Genomic DNA, 23,241 nt, shown 5'->3' on the forward strand with positions numbered 1-23,241 from the left:
ACTATCTTTAAAATGGCTGACGGCGATTTTAAGTTGATGCACAAAAGAAATAAAGGGGAACCTTCACAGTCAGATTCGCCCATCAAAGTGAAACCAGATATCAATAGTACATTGGACCTAATTCTTAAAAAACTGGCTGATGTCCATGAGTTGGCCAAATCAACCAAACAAACAAACTACAGATTCTATACAGTTGGAGATAACGGCCATTAGAGCAGATATGAACACTGTGAATAACAGACTCTCTGTAGCTGAACAGAGGATTAGTGATGTTGAGGACATCGTTGCCAAGTCATGTTCTGAGGCAAAATCCTTGCAGAATGTGTCGTCTATGCTCATGAGACAGACAGCTGAGTTGGAAGACCGTAATCGGAGAGGAAACATTCGAATCCTTGGTGTTCCGGAGGGGTCGGAGGAGGCTCTAGGCTCTTGCTTAGCCTTTCTTGAGGACTGGATCCCGAAATTTACTGGCATATCGTTTGACCACCCCTTTGAATTGGACAGAGCACACAGAATCCCTTCATTCAAATCCTCTTCACGGCAGGGGGTCCGTCCAATCATCTGTAAGCCTCTGCGATTTCGACAGGTTGAAGCAATACTTAGCTATGCCCGGAAAAACCATCAACTCATCTGGAAGGGTCACAAAATTATTTTTACCCAAGATTTTTCGAAACCTACTGTTGATATGCGTTGGGGTTTCCTAAATCTAAGGGACAAGTTGAAGAGCAAAGGTATTCTGTTGTCTTTTGTCGGCCCCACTAGGTTTAAGATCACTGATGGGAGCAGACACCTCGTCACAGGTCTCTGCCAGTAAGAGAAAGTCCTCACCAGGTCCGGCGTAATGCGGGCACTGATTCCATCGTATCTCTTAACATTGTTCCTTCCGGAAGACCCGGGGTATTGCATCTATTCATACGTAATTTGAGATTATGTACACATCCTTTATGGGTTGAGATGGTATTTTGGTGGGATGGTATTTGTTTCTATTTAGGCTTGCATTTTAGCCGAAGGTTGACTGATAGTTAGATATTGGGAAGGTCTGTATATGTTCTGATTATGATGTTTCCTCCGGAGTGCGGGTGGACACTTCTGTCGTCGCACCTCCCACATGCTAAGTATTCCGGTTGGGGTGGGGAGGGAGGAGAAGTGGGGTGACTGGGTTGAGAGCGCCCACGATTTCAATAACGTTTTCACTGATTTTATTGTTGATTCCTCGGCTGCTCTTCATATACTTTTCTTTCTTTTCTTTCTTCTTTTTCTCCTTCTCCTTCACTCTTCTCCTTTCTTGGTTTCTTCTGCTCGTTAGACATGTCTGGTGCCCTGTATCCCATATACAATGTTCAGGATTTGAATGTCTGGCTTTCAAGTTGATTATGCTGTTGCAGATATGTGATTTTGATGGCTGCTATATGAGCCCTGCTATATGGTACTCAAACTATTCGCTTTTGTTCCTATGTCAAGACCCATACTTATTGATTTCACCATTTGCAACCGACCCTGATGGCCACTAACAAACAATGTGCCCTATCGAGTTATTTGAAGATAGTGTCTCTAAATGTTAAAGGTCTTAATCACCCTGTGAAAAGGCGTAAGGTCTTAGAGTATTTGGCCAAGACAAAAAGTGACATTGTGTTGTTACAAGAGACAAAGCTTTCTGAGGATGACATTAACCTCATTAAATGTAACTGGATTTCGCAAATGGCATGCTCTCCAGCTGATAAGAAGAAACGAGGTGTCATTACCTTGATTTTGAGATCTGCTAACATAACGCTAGAATCCTCTGCGCACGACAATGAAGGTCGTCTTTTGATCACTCACTTGAGGAGAGGAGAGGATTTATTACATGTGGTCAATATTTATGGGCCTAACACGGACGACCCCTCCTTTTGGTCCAGCGTTTCAGACAGGTTAGACAGTATACCCCAAGAAGATCTTATAGTATTGGCAGGAGACGTCAATCTGCCCCTGGATCTGATAATTGACAGGCAGTCCAACTGCCAGTATCATCCCACGAGCTCACATGCAATACTCACAACTATTTGCTCTAAACTTAATCTCAAAGATCCCTGGAGACTCCAGCACCGAGACACAAGGGACTACACTTTCTATTCGGCCCCTCACAACTCGTACACTAGGATTGACTATATCCTTGTCTCTGGGGCATACACCTGCCTCATAGAGGATACTGATATAGCCCCAAGGTTGATTTCTGATCATTCTTGCATTTCTCTTAAATTAACGGGTAGTCACAAGGCACAAACCCCAAAAAGATGGAGGTTTAACAATGATGTTTTGTCGGACCCTGCAGACAGGGAGAAGATTGCGGAGGCCATTACAGACTATCTTAGTCATAACAAGGTGACTGATACTAATATAAATATTCACTGGGATGCACTGAAGGCCACTATACGGGGGCTAGTCATTGCAATAAAAACAAAAATAAATAAACGCCTGAATCAAGGACTACTCCTGCTAGAACGAGAAATTAGAGATTTAGAAACTGCCCACATTGCTTCCTTTAATGATGCTACTCTATTGTTGACTTTGACACAGAAGAAATATGAGTACAATAAGATACTAAGTGAACGCGCGGGGGTGTGGATTAATAAATTTAAAGCTCTGAATTTATGTGAAGCCAATAAGGCTGGGAAACTTTTAGCTTCATATCTTAAACATAGACAAAACCAACATGTTATCTCTTCAATCAAAGACGCTAATAACCAAACGCATACGACACATAATGGCATTCTCAGTACTTTTAAACAATTTTATCAAGACCTGTATTCTAATAATCAGACTTTTGACAGTGAGAGATGCACTGCTTTCCTCCGTGATCTCAATCTGCCACAACTCTCAGAAGCGGATTTGGCCATGTTAGGTATGGAAATCAATAGCTCGGAGATAGAAAAGACGGTCAGATCCTTGAAAGAGAATAAAGCGCCAGGACCAGATGGCTTCACGGCGTCCTTCTATAAATCCTTTTTAGCCCAATTAGGCCCTACTATGAAACAGGTTTTTAACCATAGTGCCACCACAGGACACACGCCTGACTCTATGTCCGAAGCTAACATTGTCGTTATCCCCAAGGATGGGAAAGACCCCGTATATCCAAAAAACTATTGACCTATTTCGCTTATAAATGTTGATTGTAAAATATATGCCAAAATTCTTGCGGTTAGGTTAAATTCGGTCCTTCATAAATTGATAAGCAATTCCCAGGTGGGGTTTCTCCGGAATCGTTTATCCAATGATAACACACGTCTGTTATGCCATGTATTGGAAAATGCTGCAACTAAAAGTGAGCCCTCTGTTGCCATCACGTTAGACGGCGAGAAGGCCTTCGATAGAGTCTCTTGGGCGTTCTTGGAACGTTGCTTGCATTTCTCTAATTTAGGTGATGAGTTTATTAAAATGGTTATGTCACTATACCTAAAACCGACTGGCCGTATAGCTGTTAACGGGTCACTTTTGGAGGCCTTCCCTCTTTATCAGGGTACCAGACAGGGATGCCCTTTATCTCCATCACTTTTTCTCTTGGCATTGGAGCCTCTTCTTCAGGCCATCAAACTCAATACAGATATTACAGGAGTCGACATCAACGGCGTACGAGTCAAATTGGCCGCCTATGCGGATGATATTTTGATAGTCACTGAGCGCCCGGATTCCTCAATTACAGCCCTGATGGACACGATTGTATTATATTCTATACACTCCGGGTATAAACTCAATAGAGACAAATCGGAAGCTAAACCATTAAATGTGTTTTGCACTAGCGATATGTTGGGGGACTCTGGGTTAACATGGCAAGCGGGTTACATTAAATATTTGGGGATTGAATTTGGAAACAACATTATGGACACCCTGTATCAAAATGAGAAGGTGCTTCTAGAGAAAATTAAGAAACTTTTGGATGCATGGTCCCCAAAATTCATCACGTGGTGGGGAAGAATTGAGACTGTCAAGATGATGGTTACCCCTTTAGTTAATTACCTCATATGCATGCTTCCACTTATGTTAACTGACTCTTTTCATCATAAATTAGATACCCTTTTAACATCATTCCTTTGGCGCGGGAAAAAAGCCAGAATTAGCATTCGTAAATTGAGGCTCGATAAGACGCTGGGAGGCGTTAACCTGGCTGACTTTCGTCTCTACCAATACGCCTTTCTGGCGAAACAAGGCCTACTTTGGGTTTCTCCTCCTGGTAATTATATACCAGTGTGGTTGGAAGTGGAAAGGGCCCTCCTCAATAACATACACCATCTGTCGATTCTCACTGCCAATCGTCTTGTCGCCTTCCACTCCAAGTCCATCTTTAAGAACACTAAATTAGCTCTCTTGAAAATGGATAGGACCATGGAATTCAGGATGATGGGCTCCAACATGGAATCGCTTTGGCTAAACTCCAAATTCCTCTATAATGGTAAACCACTATTCTTTGACTCCTGGTGCAAAAAAGGTATTTTTTTTCTCCATCAACTGGAAAATACTGCATTCCCATTGACCTTCAGGGAAATTCAAACTAGATACCAATTAGCGGATATTGAATTTTATAATTTCCTGAAGGTAAGGGCTGCCATTGCGAAATCCAGACTGTCCCGTAGTTCCCCATTGTTGCCCGCACTTGTAAACTTAATAGGCTTGGCCACCAGGTCTCCCAGATCTACAAACTGTTGCGCCCAAAATCCTCAAAGATTAATCCTAAGGTAGTCGATTATTGGAACTTGCTCTCGCCTACTCAGTTAACCGAAGATTTGTGGCCCTCATTATGGGGTTCAGTTTCACGCAATAAGATTTCCCCAGTTCTTTCTCAAACTAAATTCTGGTTATTACACAAGGCTTTTTGGACACCGGCTAGGCTGTTTTCCATGGGGATCCGGGAGGATGACATTTGCTGGAATTGTAACCAGGGCAGAGGAGATTTGGCTCACCTTATTATACACTGTGCTGTAGTGAAACCCTTCTGGGATAGGGTCCATTCATTTTTGAATAAATTATTTAATTGTGTACTTCCCAGGAATTTCCCGACCGTGGTAACTGCTTTTTTACAGGAGGATTTGCAATCGGAGGATGACCGAGCTCTTCTTGATCTATTGTTGATTTCTGCAGTCAAAATGATACTCACCAATTGGAAGGATACTAGCAAGACCTCTTACAATGGCTGGATGAACTGGGTCATACACCTCAGGGGGGCAGACAACATTGTCTTGCAACAATCGCCTTGGAAATCCCCAACGAGGAGTATGTGGTCTACCCTGGACGAATACTTTGCTTCTCATAAACCGCCATGAACTCTTTATTTGGAACGATAATTCCTATGTGGGCTTTACATTTATGGAAATTGTGCTTGCTGGATATTTACTGTATTATGCAATGCTAAGTAAGGGGCTTGGGGCACTGGACTGTCTCTTCTCTCTTTTCTCTTCCCTTTCTGGTTCTCCTTTCCTCTTTCCTTTACTCATTCTATCTTTCTTTTCTTGAGCTGTTGACTAAGAGGTCATTTCATTGTCAAGATGAACATCTATTGCCAGTAATTGCTTTATGATCAGCTGAAATACCATGTCAAGTATACTGTTGTACTCGACCTTGTAACCAGCTCTTGTTATGATTCTACAGAAAATTATTAAAGATAATTTGAAATAAAAAAAAAATACACCCACTTACTTGGCTCTAAAGCTGGAAAGATCTGGTGGTTGTAGACTACGAAGTGCAGTACTTTCCTGCTGAAACCTCAATCCTTCCATAAGAAGAGAACTGGCTGCAGAGCTTTCTCAGGGATTGCTCCAAAGATTTGTAACTCCTTACCTCCAGTAGTGTGTGGAATCTCTTCCTTTACCGCATTCAAAAAAGAAGTAAAAATACTACTAATGAACAAATTCTCGTCCTAAGTCTTAATTCTAGGCTGTCACTGAGTCATCTATAAGACTCACTTATCATTGCCTACCTCTAGTGGAATGAAAGAGACTATTGTATGTAAGATTAATACCACAGCCCTTAGTGCTTAATAACTGTACGTAATGTAAAGATTAACTGGTTTTTATCTGTTTGCTAGCACAATCCCCTAATGTTCAATAACTGTATATTGCACAACGTCCTGCAGATTCCCGGTCCTCCATGTTTGTGATCCATATACTTTATATCTCTGCTGTATAAATTGACACATTTGAATGTGTGTATATCTTCTCATCCATCTATGTTCTTGACTGTACACTGTAAAGCGCTCTGATACCCTTGTGGGTCACGTTTGCGCTATATAAAACTCTATAAATAAAATAAATAAATAAATAACATCAGCACTGCTGATTGGTCTCTGCAGGGAGGCGCTGTCACCCATTCGGTGGATCCCGTTGGAGGCTGAGGATCAGCACTGCTGATTGGTCTCTGAAGGGATTCAGTGCGGCACTTACCTGCTCTTGGTAGTCCTGCAGCTGGCTCTATTGCCAGCAGTGGTTAGTGTGTGGGGCTTATAGAGATAATGGGGTTACTCCTCTTTCTAGATGAGGTGAATCTCTTACCACCAGAAATGTTATTTTAAAAACAAATTGAAAATATGGTGCGTTTTACTACATACTTTTCATTATAGAACCGTGTCCACTGTTTGAATAGATGGATGAGAAATGGAGACAAAGCCATAGAGCTCAATGAATAACTAGTTGGATGGTGAGATGTGAGTGGATGAATTAATTGAAGAATGTATGGAAAGACTTATCTTTGTGGAGCGAATGGTCTCAGTGCATTGACCAAAAAGAGGGGGTGCGCTGTATTTCATTTTAGCTTCTACAATAAATCATCAGAGTCCCAAAACACTACCATCACCACCAATCCTTGCAACAAAGGCACATCTGGATGTATTTAACAAGGTGCATTTAGCACCTCAAAGAAATAAACACAACTCACTCAGCTTTGATCGAAGACGGGAGAGGGAAAGAGATGACCAAGTAGCGGCTGAATTGCATTATGAGAAACCCGGAAACCTTACATCAATCCTGACTTCCACCTGACCACATTGTGTGATCCTAGGTATTACTTTTTTTCACAGTGCCTTCTTTACATTCATCATCATCATCACATGGGAGCACCTTGAAATACAACAGACCAGGGTGTGCGCTACTCAAAAGCAAAATACACTCCACACTTTTTTGGAGGAGGGGATAGCGTGGACTTTACTTCTGGTTCACTAATGGCATTGTCACCAGGGCAGTGGTGGGGGGGATTCAATGTTTCTACGTTCATGATTTCGGTCATTTCTAATAACTGTCACTCAAGGCAATGGTATAATTTAATGTACTAAACTGAAATGCGTTGCAACAATCACATTATAAAGAAATACACGGTTTCGAATTTTGAAGTCCTTATTATGCATGTACTGGATTACCTGAGCCAAGCAACAGCAGACTCCTCATCCCTATACCCCCACCACCACCGATGCAGGAGACAGGAACCACCCGAATGAAAACACAAATGGGTTTGAAGCGAGTGTAGCCTGACACGTTTTAAAATTGTTTGTTTGCGTTGATTCATTTGTTAAGCGCCGAAGGTCTGCGGGAACAAACTTGTCCTGTCACCCCAAGAGGAAAGCGCCCGGTAGCGCCAATCTGGGCCTGAATATTATTACTATGAGTGTCTTGTGTAGGATAGCTTTAACTACATTGTGTATAAAAGACTGCACATGTCTCTGATTGTAATGTAGGGCATAAAAGGTTCACAGGTAATAGAGTCTGGCAATACCTGAAGCCTGCCTTTTGAATTGTGTGAGAGTAGCTGCTAATTAAGCAAAAACTAAAGTAGAGCGGTATGTGCCGGTTAAGTAGTACATTATCTTGTTTGACTTGTAACAGCTCCCAATTGTCACTTGAAAGAATACATTACACTAAACCTGGGCAGGTACTCACTACGCCAGAACACACATTACCTTGGTATGATAGGAGTCAAGGACGGTGGCCACATCTTCCTTCGAAGGCGATTTCAACATTATTAAATCTTTTTCTAGGGCAGGCAGCTTTGGGAAACAAAAAAGTGTTACATTACACAGTGCAGGTGGCATTACGTTATTGCAAAAACGTTTCATAGTTAACAATAGCTGCATATTTTGTTCTGGCATCCAGCCAACGTGTCTCCCAGTCGAAGAACACACAGGATTGCTTACTTTTCATTAGAGATGGAAAGAAATCTCAGCAGCCTTGCATACCAGGATGATCCTACGTGAGTAAACTGGCTTCCTTCCTTAGCGAGAACTGCTGTAGAACTACAAGCCAGGCCCCTCAGCCTTTCTTAGCCATGTCCAGAGTAGACTGGTAGGATAGAGAGGGAGGGTCTGGGTGTGATGATAGACTAAAGGTTCCAGTATTTATTGTGCACTCCCAGACCAGACTCGTAAACTCAACTGAGGACAATTAAAACCTGAAGTCAGTCACTGACGTTCCATGCCACATGTACATTCAGGGAAGAAGCAGGTGTACGACAGTAGGCCCTGTCAGAGGGAAAGGACTAAGAGGACAAACACTGAGCAGGTTTGAGTGTAGATGTTGGGTGAAACGGCGCTCCAAGGCCATATGTGATAACTAAACCAGCTCACAGCGCAAAGTTCTAAATGTTTGCAACTAGCTAATAGCCAACCCACTGCCTCTAGGGATGCACAAGTTTCATGGAGCAAAGAGATAGTTAGGAGCATAACTAAATATCTATCCTCTTCAAGAAGAGTATGGCCTACCATCTATAGCTGATGCACTGGCCAGGCTTCCTGGTGCTATGCAACAGAGTCAAGGTTAAGGCTCAGCTTCTAAAGACAAGAGGAAACAGCAAAGCGATGCAGCAGCACTGCGTGAAAAAGAAGCAACAGAAAAGTACCAGGTTTACAAGTGCACGAGCCTGTGGGAAAACAAACTAGTGGGTATTTTCTCCGCCACTGTCCAAGAATCTCAGAAACTACGATAAATATTTTTCATGAAGAGGTGAAGTCAAAAAAATGTCTTATCAGGCTCCATCCCAATCTCAAAACTAGCGCCACAATAACATTATTGTGCATCGATTTGTGTCTAAACTGGAAAGTGAAAATGTAGATGCAGTCTAGTTGTGTCCCCTCCTGTTACTTGTTATGCAAATTAAGGCATGGTCAATTTTATTTTTCATTTCAAACAATATTGCTATGATATATCATAGCGTACTGCCAAGTAAATACAATATTACAATCTCTGGATCAGTGATCATTCCAGTTACGAGCTTATTTTAAAGAAGTCAATGACTGTACAAACTGCAACATGGAATGTATTCTGGTTATTCGCTTCAGCGATGCTTGTCCGACCTACAGAAGCTTTCATAGCGACTTCTCATCACCATTGTTATTTGGCAGATCACACACAATGAGAATTTTTAAGCATGCATTTTATATGAATGGTAATATTGAACAATCGTTGGCAAAGTTAATCCTACTTTGAACTACACTGCGGATGCTTTTAAAATGCACTGGCATTGGTGAAGCCAACAGAGACAAATGTATGTTGTATCTGTAACTTTAAACAAAAAAAAACACAACATACTCAAACGCTGCAAAAGTCTTAGAACTGTGTGGAAGAAAGGAGCTTAAACTATGGGAACATGTTTTTTATACTTTCAAAGTAGCCTTCACGTTGGAAGCATAGATAATAATGTTTTTATACTTTTATGATGCATACTAAGATGCGTCACGCATTGTGACGGTGCAAAGCGGTGGCCATCTTGAAAGTATAGCAACCACTATTTTAAGTGCTTTCAAAATAACCGCCATGCTGCATAACACAACATGGCAATGCTATGTGGCAGTCGTCTTGAAACTATAAAACCATTGTTTTCCATACTTTTAAGATGGCTGTCAGGATCCACTGTCCCGTTACATCATACAACACAACAGCACTTTTGAAAGTACAGAAAATAATATTTTCCATACTTTCGAGCCAAGAGAAGAATGCTTTTAATATGATTAAGGTAGCCAGTGTCCTCTACTGGCTTTGCCAATGCTGGTTCATTATAAAAGTGCCTGGTTTTGGCAAAGTTAATACAGCAACCATGGGGGATGAGATGGGTGGCGTGGGAAGGAGAGAAGATGGAAAAAGATGGCATCGAAGCTCACAGGAAAGTGCTGCGTAACAACAGCCAGGGCATCGGCAAGCATGCAAGCCCAAGCTGGGTGACCAGAGAGGAGTGATGGAAGGGATGATGCATGGTAGGGCACAGGGGCGTGGGGGAGTTGGGGATTCAAGTCAATATCAAGGGCATCACCAAGCATGCCACCCTGAGCCTGGGGCGTTGTGGAGGAGTACTGAGAGGGACTGTGAGAGGGAAGCGCGTACTCTGGGAGATACAGAAAGCTGGGGGAAAGAGCACACACACCGAAACAGAGGAAGGAGCAAGACATTCCCTTTCAAAGAGTGCTAAATAACAAATGAAAAGTCACGGTTAAAAAAGAAATGCACCAAGGATTGGAATAAACACAAGACTGGGGAGGAAAGGGATACAATAAAGAGCATGAAGTGAGACTGACAAGCAAGCCATCCAGTAAATGGCAAGGGGCTGAACCAACACTAATTCCATGAAGTATTGTATACAGTGCTGTCTGTCGTGAGACAGTAAAAAGGCAGGGCACGAGTCGGGGGTACACACGGGTGGAAGGCCTCCACCCACTTTTTAGGTCTTGTGCCTGCGTTGCAGTGCGTAGCACTGCTCGCGCAGCGAGAGACCTTTTGTACGGGGTCTGAAAACGTACCTAGGAATTGCACACGCTCGTGCGTGTGCTTTACCTTTTGGCTTCCGCGATTGGGCTTTGCGTGCGTGTTTTTTTTAAAGAGAGCATGCAATAGGCCATAGGCGGGCGCATTGCTCCGCCCATGGCCTATTGGTGTCTATTACGCGCACCGCAGGCCATGTAGTTTCAATTATCGTGCCCAGGCACGGGCGCGATAATTGAAACCACATGTTTCGCTGTGGCGCGCACCACTCGTTCAGTTATCTGCAACGCGTAAATATCAGCATCGGTCAGAAGATGTGGGTTAACTATGTTGCTTGTAAAATGTACTTTAAAATGTGTTGTCTTTGATTTTCTGTAAAAGATGTAATCTCAAATGTTCAGTTATATATACAAGGCCCTGATATATTTCCCCTAAAAGTGTAACTCTCTATGACAAAGGAGAAGTAAATAAATTAGATGACCATGCGGCACTGAGTACACATTGAATACATCACGCTTGCCGCTCCAGCACATCCGTTGGGCGCAGTGTGTATCTTAAAGAGTGCATATTCCTTGGCCTGATGCAGGTGCATTATGTGAATATAATAAACGTGCCTATCTCAGCTCGCTTTAGCGCTAGAAGCGTGTTTATAAAGTAGGACATGAGAACACTGCGGCTCCTGTCTGCCAAAGTATTGGCTGTTTCACCTGTCCTGCTGTAGCGTCCCCTTACAGGTGCTTCATGTTAGATGTAACTACCATTTGTACAGCGCATTTCCTGGTAGAGCTATTGCCGTGTGCACACACTGGTATTTTATACATTAATCTCCCGTTTGCTGGTTGATATCTGCAATTTGTACGTGCAGGTATCAATGTTAAGAACGTATCTCTATCACTGAGCTACTCATTTATATATTGATAAATATGAATGTGTCTCACTTGGCGGGTGGGTGCGGACTCCCTGCGGGCGCTGCCTTGTGCATTCTGCCCGGGTCCTGTCCTGCTCCTGGCGCATGTCCCTTCCCTCGACCAGGCAGAGGTCAGTCCGTGCTAGCGCAGCTCATCTCCCAGAGCTACCGACCACAATAAATTAGTGCATCATGGGAAAAGCGGCCTATGCCAGTTCTGACCTATCCCCGCCGCGAGCACGTTACGCTCGCCCCGCTGTCCTCATGCACACCTGGCGCTAGCACGGGACGCTCCCTAGGGTACCCCTTGAGATACGGCGGCCAGTCATTATTAAGGTTTTTTGGGGGGGGGGGGGGATAGGTTGATGCCGAAACGGTTGACGTTTCTTCACAGACAATGCCCATGCGCGGCTGTGGGTTGGCATGACAACGAGGTCAGACAGGAGACGCCGTGCCTCAGAACTTACAGTGCCTCCCGCTTCATAGCTCGCAATTCTAGAAGCGCCCGACGGCGCTTTCTGCTGCCCAGCCTCTGGCCCAATCAGTTTTATTTGGGGAATACACCAAACAGCCAAACAAAAAGCCACCTCTCAAATGAAATAGGTATATTTTTGTGTCATTTCCTTCACTGTCCATTTTAAAATCGTTTGTTGACATAGCTTTTCAGTAATAAGAAACTTGGGCCCTGATGTACTATTAGTATTTGCGGTCGAAAAGCCCGAAGTGCGCAATATTGCAGGATTCGTGCTAGCGCTTTTCTTTTTACAAAATCGAGGACCACAAAGTGCTTCTCTTGTTGGATCGGGAGTGGCGTTAACCCCCTTTGTATTTTAGGGCCAGATGTACAACGTTTAGACGTGCCTATTTCCTATTGCGACTCTCTCCGAATTGCAATTCAGTATTCATAATGAAGAAACTCTTGAGTTTTATTAGCGATTTCCAGTGTGCTGCAAATAGACCTACCTAATGTATATTGATGAGGTAGGTTGCAATTTGGGACCCATTAGGAATTGCTGCAATCACAGGGATGGTGGCCTACTGAGGTCAGCAGACCACCATGTCTGTGATTGCTTTTCAATAAAGCAATCTTTGTGTTTTTTAAATTCAGCCCGTTTTCCCTAAAGGAAAACCAATTAATTTAAAAAGAAAAAATGAAACGTTGCAAATTCATTCTTCAGGAGTAGGCAGTGGTCCGTGGGACCACTACCCACTCTTAAAATTTATTTTTTGTAACATTCTTAAAGGGAAAGGGATCCCCATGGGACCAGTCGTGGCTATTGAAATTTCAAAGTAGGGGGGTGTGAAAATTGGTCCTGACATTCAGCAAGCAAAGTTTGGAAGCCTGACAAACATAAGGCTGCTGGGCGGGGATAAAGGGGTAAGCATTTCCCAAATTAAACTGAGTCCTTAAATCCCTCAATGTTTATTACACTGTTTATTTCGCTAATTACTCATATTATGATTAAAAAAAAACAATCCATGAAAGCCCACGCACAAAGCAAACACTAACCTGTTAAAAATGTAATCATTGAAGAAATGTATCACCAGTAAATAAATCTAAACATCAGTCATGAAGCGCTTTATGGAAATTGTGAACCCCGACATCCACATGTAAAATGAAACATTATTTAAGCTTACTTTTTCTGCAGCTTGACACTATGATGAGAGAGTTCACAAATATGAACATGGGCTTTGTCCTAAGAAATCAATACCATAGCAGCAAGAGCGAAGGGAAAGAAAGAGTAAATCAGTGCAAAATACGATGCTTTCCAGTAATTAGTAGGCAGACAACTCACTACTAACTAAATAAACAAGCATTTGCAATGCAATAGGTCTCGCATTTGTGAGAGATTGGGCTATTGGCATTGTAAATGACAATGCCTTTTATTTATGTGTTATGAAAACCTGCAAGCAGTGCATAAACACGTGCTTTGTACTTATAGTCGTTGCTTATGAGAAGCAAGGCTGGCAGTGACTGTCTTTTACTGCCAGCCTTGCTTCTCATAAGCATGGACTAAGTACAAAGCGCATGTTTATGCACAGCTTGCAGGTTTTCAAAACATAAATAAAAGGCATTGTCATTTACAATGCCAACATCTCAAACTCTCACAAATGCGAGACCTATTGCATTGCAAATGTTTGTTTGACAGGGTGGACGCCCTCCACTCTGCCAGGAAGTCGGGCCCCACTGATAAAGATGCTGAATTCGTCCCCATGTAATTTCCAAACACCGGGACACTTTCAGCAGCGCCTGCACGTTGTTATCTGCTTTCGATGGGCAACAACATGCAGGCGGGGGCGGGGCTCTCTTATTTCTAACTCCTGCTGGCTCTTAACAAAGGCCGAGTCTGAGGGGTCATCAGGTCTCCTTTTGTTAAGTCTCCTGGCTGGCAGCAGTCAGGAGCCTCACACCTAGAAGCAAATGCAGCAGAGGGGAAACAAAGGATCACACCTTTTTAAGCACTTCACGCATACTTTAAAGAGGCAGCATTTCACTTTGTTCAGTCCCTGTTTATGATATATGCATGCACTGCAAGAACGTCAGATGTGTTGGTCTTTCCCAGTATTTGCACAAAATAATTAGCATTTATATAGTGCTTACTACCCCTGAGGAGGCGTTGTAATAATTTAAATATCACTATCTTTTCTTTTAAAACACTATGGTTAGAGGAAGCTTTACGCTGACAAAAGGCAACATTGTTTTATGTGTAGGTACAAAAGTGTGAATCTTCTGCCTAAATCAGGAGAGTTTGCAAGTATACTCGAAATGTGCTCAAATGTACTCATGATAGACCTGCTAAACATGCATGTCTGTGAGGGCTTAAGATCTGATGTCACTTTTTGTGATGCCACTTCCTGTGATGTCACGCGTGTCATGCGCCGTAATGTCACGCGCTGCGATACCACTTCCTTACTGATTAACTAGGTTTGTCCCCCCACTTCTTTTTTTAGGACTTGTGCCCTGTAAAAAGGAAATATAATTGTAATATATTTAGATGGGGCACGCCTATGGGGCATAAGGTAAACTGCCGTTCAGCAGCGCCAGCCCATTGTGCCCTTGGCATGTGATATATCCCACTGAACAAGATTACAGAAGTGAATAAGACAGAGACAGACATGCTCTGAATGACAACTTCAGACGTGTGCAGGAATGATAGATAGTCCCGTGTCATTGTAACCCCCCTTTTATATCTTGAACCAGAAGGTGGCAGCTGTAGGCCCCTTGAGCTTAAAAGGAAAATGCTGGGGTTGTGTTTAGACTGCTCTGGGATGCACTGGTGGGAAGTTGGAGAGCCCCCCCTCTTCCATGTGTGGCACTGAAGGTGGTTCGATCAGGGCTTTTCCTGAGGAAAAAAAGCGGGTAACAGTATTTCAGGAGCAGTCCCTGCATGGGCACGAGGCCAAACCACCATCCTGGCCTCTCGGCAAAAAAAGTGTGACTTGTGCCTCACCCTCACAAAGAGGAGTGCGGGGCCCTTGCAAAGACAGATATCCTGTGTTGCGGACACATCTGAGCAAGAAACGGTCCAATATAATTAAATGTAAACCAAAGAAGTCTAAACACAAAGGAACCTTGAACCATGGCGTGGGAAACAAAGTTGCGAGGGGTAAATGTTGTGATCCTGGAACTGGTATGAAAAGAATCTTGTCCTCTACCCATATACGCGTCACGAAGAGCCGGAAGTCTAATAATTATGAGTGGTGATATAAACAGAATTGTACTTCGGATCCAGTCGCGCTTACCTTAAATATGATTCATTAGGGCAGTGTCAACGGCGCTTGAATTCCTGGCCCCGATTGTGTTAATAATGTCACCACTCATAATTATTAGACTAATTTATCCACTACCTCCGCCCCTTTTGTAGTGTCCGCTTCAACATGACCCGTGTGGCCTTCGACAACTCCGGATATACACTTCCAGACGCTTATTAATGTATAACCCAAGTCCTTACCCCCACGGCGGTTTCAACCACGTTGATTCACTGCCCTCTTACTTAGTGAACTTGCGCTTTAATACCTACGCGTTTCCTCACTATTATCCTCACCACGATCCCCGTCGGCTGCGGTGCCAACACTGTTCTGAAGCCTCTGCACCACTACCAATCGGTACGGCCTAATTCCAATTTCAGCGCGGCTGTACAACCCTTATTCAGCACAAGTCACGATGCTGCTGTACTTTCCCAAATCAGCATGGCATATTCGTGCATGGTCTGTTCACTTCGCAGCAATTACTAGGCACTATAAATTCACTGCCCTAAATCGCAATACTTGATTACCCCCAACACGGCAATTGTTCTAGTCCTTATCTACATATATGCTCCTTGTGTGTATTTTCTTGTATTTTGTAATTTTTATTCTGCCATCAGTACGGTTACTGGGAAGCTCTTTTAACAAGTTATGTTATTTTTCCTCCCCCTTTTTTTTCCATCATGTATGTGTTTAACCCCTTCGACGCGCATGGCGGAGCGGTTCCGTCATGCACGTCGGTTGCGCTGTGCGCATGACGGAACCGCTCCGTCATGGCCCCGCCCGCGCACAGAACCTTAAGCGTGGCACGGAAATCCGCGCCGCGCTGAAGGGGTTAATCAGTTGTCTAATTGTTCAGGCAAACAGTATTACTGTCCTGATGATGATCCCAATGATTCTTTAATAGGGATCGAAACGTCGTCGACATTTTAAAACACCGTGCACACAAACAATCCTGTTATTATGTGTAATGGTTGTTGCTACTTATCATGCTTGACTTATCTTTTACATTGGAGTACAAGCAACTCTTTCTGTTTCGCCTGTTTGCTTTGTTTTTTGTAAATTGTTAATTGTCACCTTCTGTGTATCTATGTGATTTTTGGATACAGGACTGTATCCCACGGTTCATTAATTTTGTCCTTTGACAATATTTAATAATTCTTATTAAAATTGTACTATCCGGCTGGATAGCAAATGTATAGAATTGATTTCGTTCTATATTCATTTCTTGTTTCTTGAATTATCTCCAACAAGGACCACTGTCTTTCTTAAAAAAAGGGCTGAGTTTAATGACTGCGTGGTTGCGGTTAACCCCTGCCCCAGTTTCCTGATGCCCAGAGTAGTGGCATGTCGACTGTCTGCTCTTTAAATGGCTGGGGATTTACCAGTCCCCATCAGCTGAGTGTGCCAGAACCCCTGGCCGCTTTAACCCCAGTTGTATTTTAAGGCGGTACTGCTAGCACTGAACTATCCAGGGAAGCCAACTTCATGCGCTCAGTGTGACTGTAATATGTCAGCCAGCTCCTAGAAGTGTACACTCAGGATGTAAATGTGCCTTCATGCAGCATTCTAATGTGAGGTAACCAAGCAAACACAAAGCTTCTGTCACCCTCCGCATAACAATAACACAGTAGAGTGAACTAGTGCCTGTGTATTACTAAATACCAGGTCATTAAGTAAGCACAATTTGGAGTTTGCGGACTTTATGGAGAACCACTCTCCTGACAAAACCTCGGAACACGACGCAACGGTGGCAATTCCACAAAGCTACACATTTCACGGACTAGATAGAGGGGTAAGAAAGGTGGAGTGATTACTCAATTTCATCAAAATGTATTATTATTATAGCCACTTATCTTGTGATTTTATGAAAAAAACATCTGAAACAATATACATATGTTCAGGGGGAAATAAAATATTTTTTTTGCTTTTGTTAATTCTTTCTGTATCCACTACCATTTTGATATTAATATGCCGCACTAGGCATGTACACAATCCCCTAGAGATTACACATAGGATTGAAACCTCCCCTCTTATCATATTTATTGTATTTATTAATGTTGTATTTATTATTAAACTGCGATTGTTTTTCTTATCAATGCTATGTGTAGCTTGGTCGTTATGTTTAGATATATATATACAGATTGCCAATTGGTGTTTTTTACATGTTGATTGTAATATTATACAGGAATTTGGGCAAAGCTTCTTTTACACCAATATCTCTAGACTAGGGTGAAGCTTTAATGTTCTCTTTCAAGTTTGATAATAGAACAGCGTTTAACGGGCTCTTAATTCATAATCCCCCCTGGTCCCAGGAATATTTTTGTGACGAGGTTACAGATCATCCTAAAATCGTGTATGGAATTTCAGAACTTTACAGTACTTGGGAATTTACATTTCAATTTGGAACAGGCTGTTAATAGGGAAACCGAGTTGCTGATTGCTGTAGTAGTTTCGGTCTTAAACAAATTGTCAAGTTACTTACTCACACTGCTAATCACACCTTGGATGGCATTTTTACTGACAACTTAGGGCTCAAATTCGATAAGGTGCTACCGGTGATTTGGACAGACCACAAAGTGGTGATGTTTAACCTAAATAGCACAGTTAAAAGATCCCAACATAGCAGTGTACGTGTTCCACGGACAGTACAACCTTGGCGGAAAATTGAAGCAACTCAGCTAGCTGCCGCCCTTAATAACACAAGTCCAAGTTTGATTGCGGATGTGGATTCAGCCACTTCTAATTTTACCGGTTGGGTTGACTCTGCACTCAAACAACTATTCCCAGTGAAAACTGTTTTAGGAAATGTCCCTCAGCGTTGTGGTATACCCCTGAGTTGAGGAAGCTCAAACAAAAATATAGAGCAGCCGACCGAACTTGGAGGAAAGATTATGACCTTGAAGAGAAAAACAGATATATCATCTTATGCAAAGATTACAGAGAATTTACCACAAAAGTAAAAACCCAATACTTCTCCGATAAAATTAGGGCAGCAAAAAACTATTCTTTGGAGCTGTTCAACACAGTGACCAAACTTTCCAACAGTGATCATGGAAACACTTTTATCCTCGATCAACACATTGGTAACGACCTGGCTGTCTTTTTTCAAGATAAAGTTAACTGTGTTTTAAAAACATTTGCAGCCTCAGTGTGTTCCAGCGTAAGACAGACCCTTCCAATCGCATCCTGGCCAGTATCACCTGAATCAAGGGTTGATAAGACCCTTTTAGATGACTTGAATAGCTTTCCACCCTTACGAGGGGAGAAAGTGACAAGACTAATGGAGGCCACTAAATCAGGTTCGCCTTCAGATCCATGTTTGCCTTTTGTTCCACAGCTTGCTCCTGAAGCAATAGCAATTCATCTGACAAACCTACTAAACACAATTTTAGAGGAAGGTTACTACCCAGCGGCATGGAAGAAGATATCAGTCCTACCTATTCTGAAGAAATCATCATTAGACCCCACGACGACTAAAAACTACCGCCCAATATCTTGCCTACCGTTATCCTGCAAAAATCCTTGAAAAGAACTTGAACGAGGAGCTCACCTTTATCTTGATGGCACTAAACTCCTGATGAACCTATTGCAACATGGATTTAGGCCAAAACATAAATCCAATGCAGAATATGCCCTGGCGATGGCCTCTGGTATGCAAGCTGATGAGGGAGGTAAGGACGGCCTTGATTCTCTTAGACCTCTCAGCCGCGTCTGATACAGTGAACCATGAGGTCCTTATCAACAGGCTTGAGGGGTCACGGCTAGGAGGTTCCACCTTAGCATTGCTGAGATCGTTCTTAGCAGAGAGAGAACAAACTGTTGAACTGGGCGGCTTTAAATCTGTGGCCTTCTCATTGCGCTGTGAGGTGCCTCTGGGTTTTTTTATGCACTACACTCTCCAACATTTATATATCTCCTCCTGGTGCAACTGATACAATCCTTTGGCCTGACTGCCATCTCCTATGGCAATGATACTCAGATCATTGTATAAGTTCGAATGATGGTGCCACTGCAGCCAGCAATTTCAATAATTGTGTGTCTCAGGTCTCAACCTGGATGCAAAACAATTGCCTAAAGCTGAATGCAGAAAAAAAAGGAGGTCATCCTCTTTAGTAAGAACCTACCGTCGTGGGATAATTCTTGGTGGCCAGTAAATCTTGGCCCACTACCTTCCACAACTCAGAAGGCAAAAAATGTAGGTGTCCTCTTTGAAGACCAATTACATTTTTCAAATTAGATTAACTGTATTACGTCCGCCTGCTACTACCTAATTAGGATTTTAAAGAAGATTTTCAGATTTAACCCTAGGGAACTGTAAAAAACAGTGGTGGTAGCACTGATCTTCTCATGGATAGATTATTGTAATGCCCTTTATTTAGCGATAAATAAAGCGCTCGAGCTGAAACTTCAATCTCTGCAGAACGAGAGAGCACGGCTACTTTTCGTAAATTCAGCTCCGTATCTAAAAAGATGCAGGATCTGCACTGGCTGGTGGTGGTGGACAGACTGAAATTCAAGACACACTGCCTGGCCCATAAAGCCTTACATGGCTCGGGCGCTTTATACCTTCAAAATCTGTTTACCTGGTACTCCCCTCGGAGAACCCTAAGATCTACCACAGCTAAACTGGTGACCATTCCAAAAATATAAAAGATTACCTGGGGTGGCAGAAGATTCTCCTACTTAGCGGACAGACTTTGGAATTCTCTGCCTCTGTCTTTAAGATCCCAAGCTATCCATTCTCTCTTCAGAAAATCATTAAAGACTGGGCTTTTTTTGCCACCTCTTCTAATTAATCTTTGTTGGGTAACTGTTTTTCAAGGGCTCCGCTAGCGCCAAGATATCTCAGTGATTATGCGCTTTATAAAATACTTACTTACTCAAGGGCGCTGGAATGTCTGTGTGCTTACTAATAAATATCACCTTGTACGTGTGCCCATCTTAATGGAGTCCTCTGGCTATCTTTTGCCATTTGCATAGGCTAAGTATGTCTTATGAGCCTCTGCAGCTTTCTCTGACAGTTCAGGGTGTACTCCTAATAACCTTTTTACACTTACATGAAAGGTAACGGTGACTAATAATTGCAATCCTCATTATGGACCAGATCCACACGTGGAGGCAGGCAAGTAACAATCAATCCCGTCACCCTTTTACATTACCCCCTTACCCTTCTACACACAATGAACCAACGGATGTAACTTGTAATTGATGTACCTTCTGTAACAAGGTGTAACTTGTAACCTATGTAACTCTCCTCATGTAAAGCGCTCTGATAGCTCCGGGTCTAGCCAGCGCTACATAAAACTCAAGTATATAAATAAATAAATCAGGATTCTTATTAAGTGCGACTACTCACCCATGAGGGTCTCAAGAGTGGGTGGGGGTGTGGAATGTGGTTCAGTCAAAGAACCAGTTCTTGAGGTCTTTCCAAAATTGCAGCGGCGATGGTGATTGTCTGAGGTGCAGAGGCAGGGAGAGCTAATGTAGCAGGCAGAGAGGGTTGAAGCTGGAGGACAAAACAGCTTGGATTTGGTGGATAACTGAGAGTGAGGAGTCCAGAAAGATGCCATGGTTTTGTGCGTGGTCCAAGGGGGTTTCGAGCACTTCAGGCCACCAGGATTGGTGGAGCCCAGTGTGAGGAAGTTGGTCTTGTCTGAGTTGAAGCTTGAGGCAGCTGTCCTTCATCCAGGTGTCGACTGACTTCATCCTGTTGTGGAAGCTGCTCTTTGGCAGCTGTGGGTTCGTCTGTGAAGGAGAGAATTAGCTGGTTGTCGCCGGCTTAGGAGACGATGCTGAGTCTGTAGCTTCTGATAATGGCAGCAAGCGGGGCCATGTAGATGTTGAAGAGGGTGGGGCTCAGGGAGGATCCCTGAGGCACTCCACAGCGGATCTTAGTGGGTTCGGAGTTGAGCGGTGGAAGTCTGATTCTCTGTGTTTGGGTGAAGAGGTCGGAGCATATCTTTTCTAGGGCTTTGTCGCGGGTGCTCGCGTCATGGAGTCTAGTGCAGAAGGTATGTTGGGAGACGGTGTCAAAGGCGGCTGAGAGGTCCAGGAGGATGAGGGCAGCGGATTCGAGCGGTCTCGGTGCTGTGGTTGCTTCTGAAACCCGATTGGGAGAGGTGCAGGATGTGGTTTGTTTCGGTGAACTCGGAGAGTTGGGAGTTGATGGCTTTCCCGATGACTTGTTGGGAAGGGGAGAAGAGAGATGGGTCTTTAGTTCTTGAGGTCCGTCGGGTCGGCAGAGGGTTTCTTCAGCAGGATCTCTGTGTGCTTCCAGTCTTCCAGGAAGGTGGCGGGCTCGATGGAGCAGTTGATGGTGTGGCACAGTTCGGATGCGATTGCGGTGCGGGCTCTTTTGAAGATGTGGTGTGGTCAGGGATCCAAGGGGGCTCCGGAGTGGTTGCTCTTCATGATCCTGAGGGTGTAGTCAGAGGTGAGGCTGGTCCAATTGGGTAAGGTCTGCTGGGGTCTGGAGCCATTAGATGCGGTGGTTGTGGGTGGAGTGGGTGGGTCTCCTTGAGCTTGCAAGGTTATCACAGAGGACTTGAGAGGGGGGAATGTCTGCTTTCTTAGTGCTGGTTTGGGTGAATTCTTTGACCACGGCGCAGAGTTCTTTGCTGTTGTGGGCGTTGGCATTGATGTGTTCCTGGATCGCTGCTTTCTCTGTTGTTCTGATGAGGCGGTGGTGTACGTGGACGGCGGTTTTCAAGGCTAAATGGTCTGCCATGTTCTTGCTGTTGTTTTTCTCAAGCTGTCTGCAAGTGCGCCTGGACTCTTGAAGGGCGGGGGAGAGCCAGCTGGTTTTCTTATAGGGCTGCTTGCCTGAGGGTTATCTGAGGGGAGCCAGTGTGTTGGTGCAGTCAGAGATCCAGCCGTGGAGGTTACATGCTGAGGTGTTGGGGTCAATGGGTGTCAGTGGTGGGGGTTTGCTGAGGGAGGTGGTGAGCTGGTCTTTAGTGACCTTGTTCCAGCATCTGCGAGGATCGCGGTGGGTGTCATGGTGTGTGGTGGGTTTGGTGGAGGAGAAGTGGACGCAGTGGTGGTCGGTCCAGTGTGGCTCGGAAGTGTGGCTGATTGAGATGTCGTTGCTTGCGGAGAAGATGGGGTCTAGCGTGTGTCCTGCTGAGTGGGTTGGTGTTGTGACTAGTTGTTTGAGTCCGATGGTGGCGAGTTTCTCCAGAAGGGATGTGGTGTTGTGGTCGTCGAGGTTGTCCAGGTGGAAATTGATGTTGCCGAGGAGGATGTAGTCGGTTGAGGCAAGAGGGTAGTCAACGAAGAAGTCCGCTATGGCTTTGATGAAGGGAGGGCGAGGTCAAGGAGGTCTGTAGAGGAGGGTGCCATGCAGGGTGGCGTTCAGGTTGGCCTGGATCTGGAAGTGTAGGTGCTCCATGTTGGGCGAGTGGTTTTCGGAGCTGGTTGTAAGGCGGAGGGTGTTTTTGTGTACGATGGCGATGCCTCCTCCCGGTCGTTTGACGCGGACATTGATGATTTTGCAGTCGTCGGGGATGGCGGTTGCTATGTCTGGGGCTGAGGTGGGGTTCATCCAGGTTTCCATAAAGAAGGCGACATCAGAGGATATGGAGTTGAGCTGGTCCCAGATCTCCACTGCGTGTCAGTTGAGGGAGCGAGTAATGAGTAGGATGCATCTGAGGTGGTCGGGTCTGGTTCTTGATGGTCGTGAGATTGGTGGGTCTGGTGTGTAGAGACAGGCAAAAATGCAGTTGCAACAGGCGAACCAGCCTTAGGTGTTCTTCGGCGATGCAAAGTGGCAGGCGATGGAATGTCCCGTGTTAAGGGCGTGAAGGGTGCTAGAGTCATAGCAGTGGATGGTCCGAGGCCCAGTATTCGGGGCGCTGGGCACGGTCCAGGCACAGACAGAGACAG

General features: G+C 44.1%; 1 protein-coding gene across 1 annotated transcript in view; it reads right to left on the reverse strand.

Annotated features, from left to right (window-relative positions):
- The window catches only part of HIBCH (3-hydroxyisobutyryl-CoA hydrolase), a 951,762-nt gene that overhangs the window by 307,868 nt on the left and 620,653 nt on the right, over positions 1 to 23,241 (reverse strand). Inside the window, exon 9 of the mRNA XM_085648807.1 lies at positions 7,913 to 7,999. Within this exon, the coding sequence (XP_085504933.1) occupies positions 7,913 to 7,999 (87 nt within the window). The remainder of the gene's footprint in view (positions 1 to 7,912; positions 8,000 to 23,241) is intronic.

Source organism: Triturus cristatus, chromosome 3_2 (assembly GCF_964204655.1).
Source record: "Triturus cristatus chromosome 3_2, aTriCri1.1, whole genome shotgun sequence".
Taxonomy (NCBI): domain Eukaryota; kingdom Metazoa; phylum Chordata; class Amphibia; order Caudata; family Salamandridae; genus Triturus; species Triturus cristatus.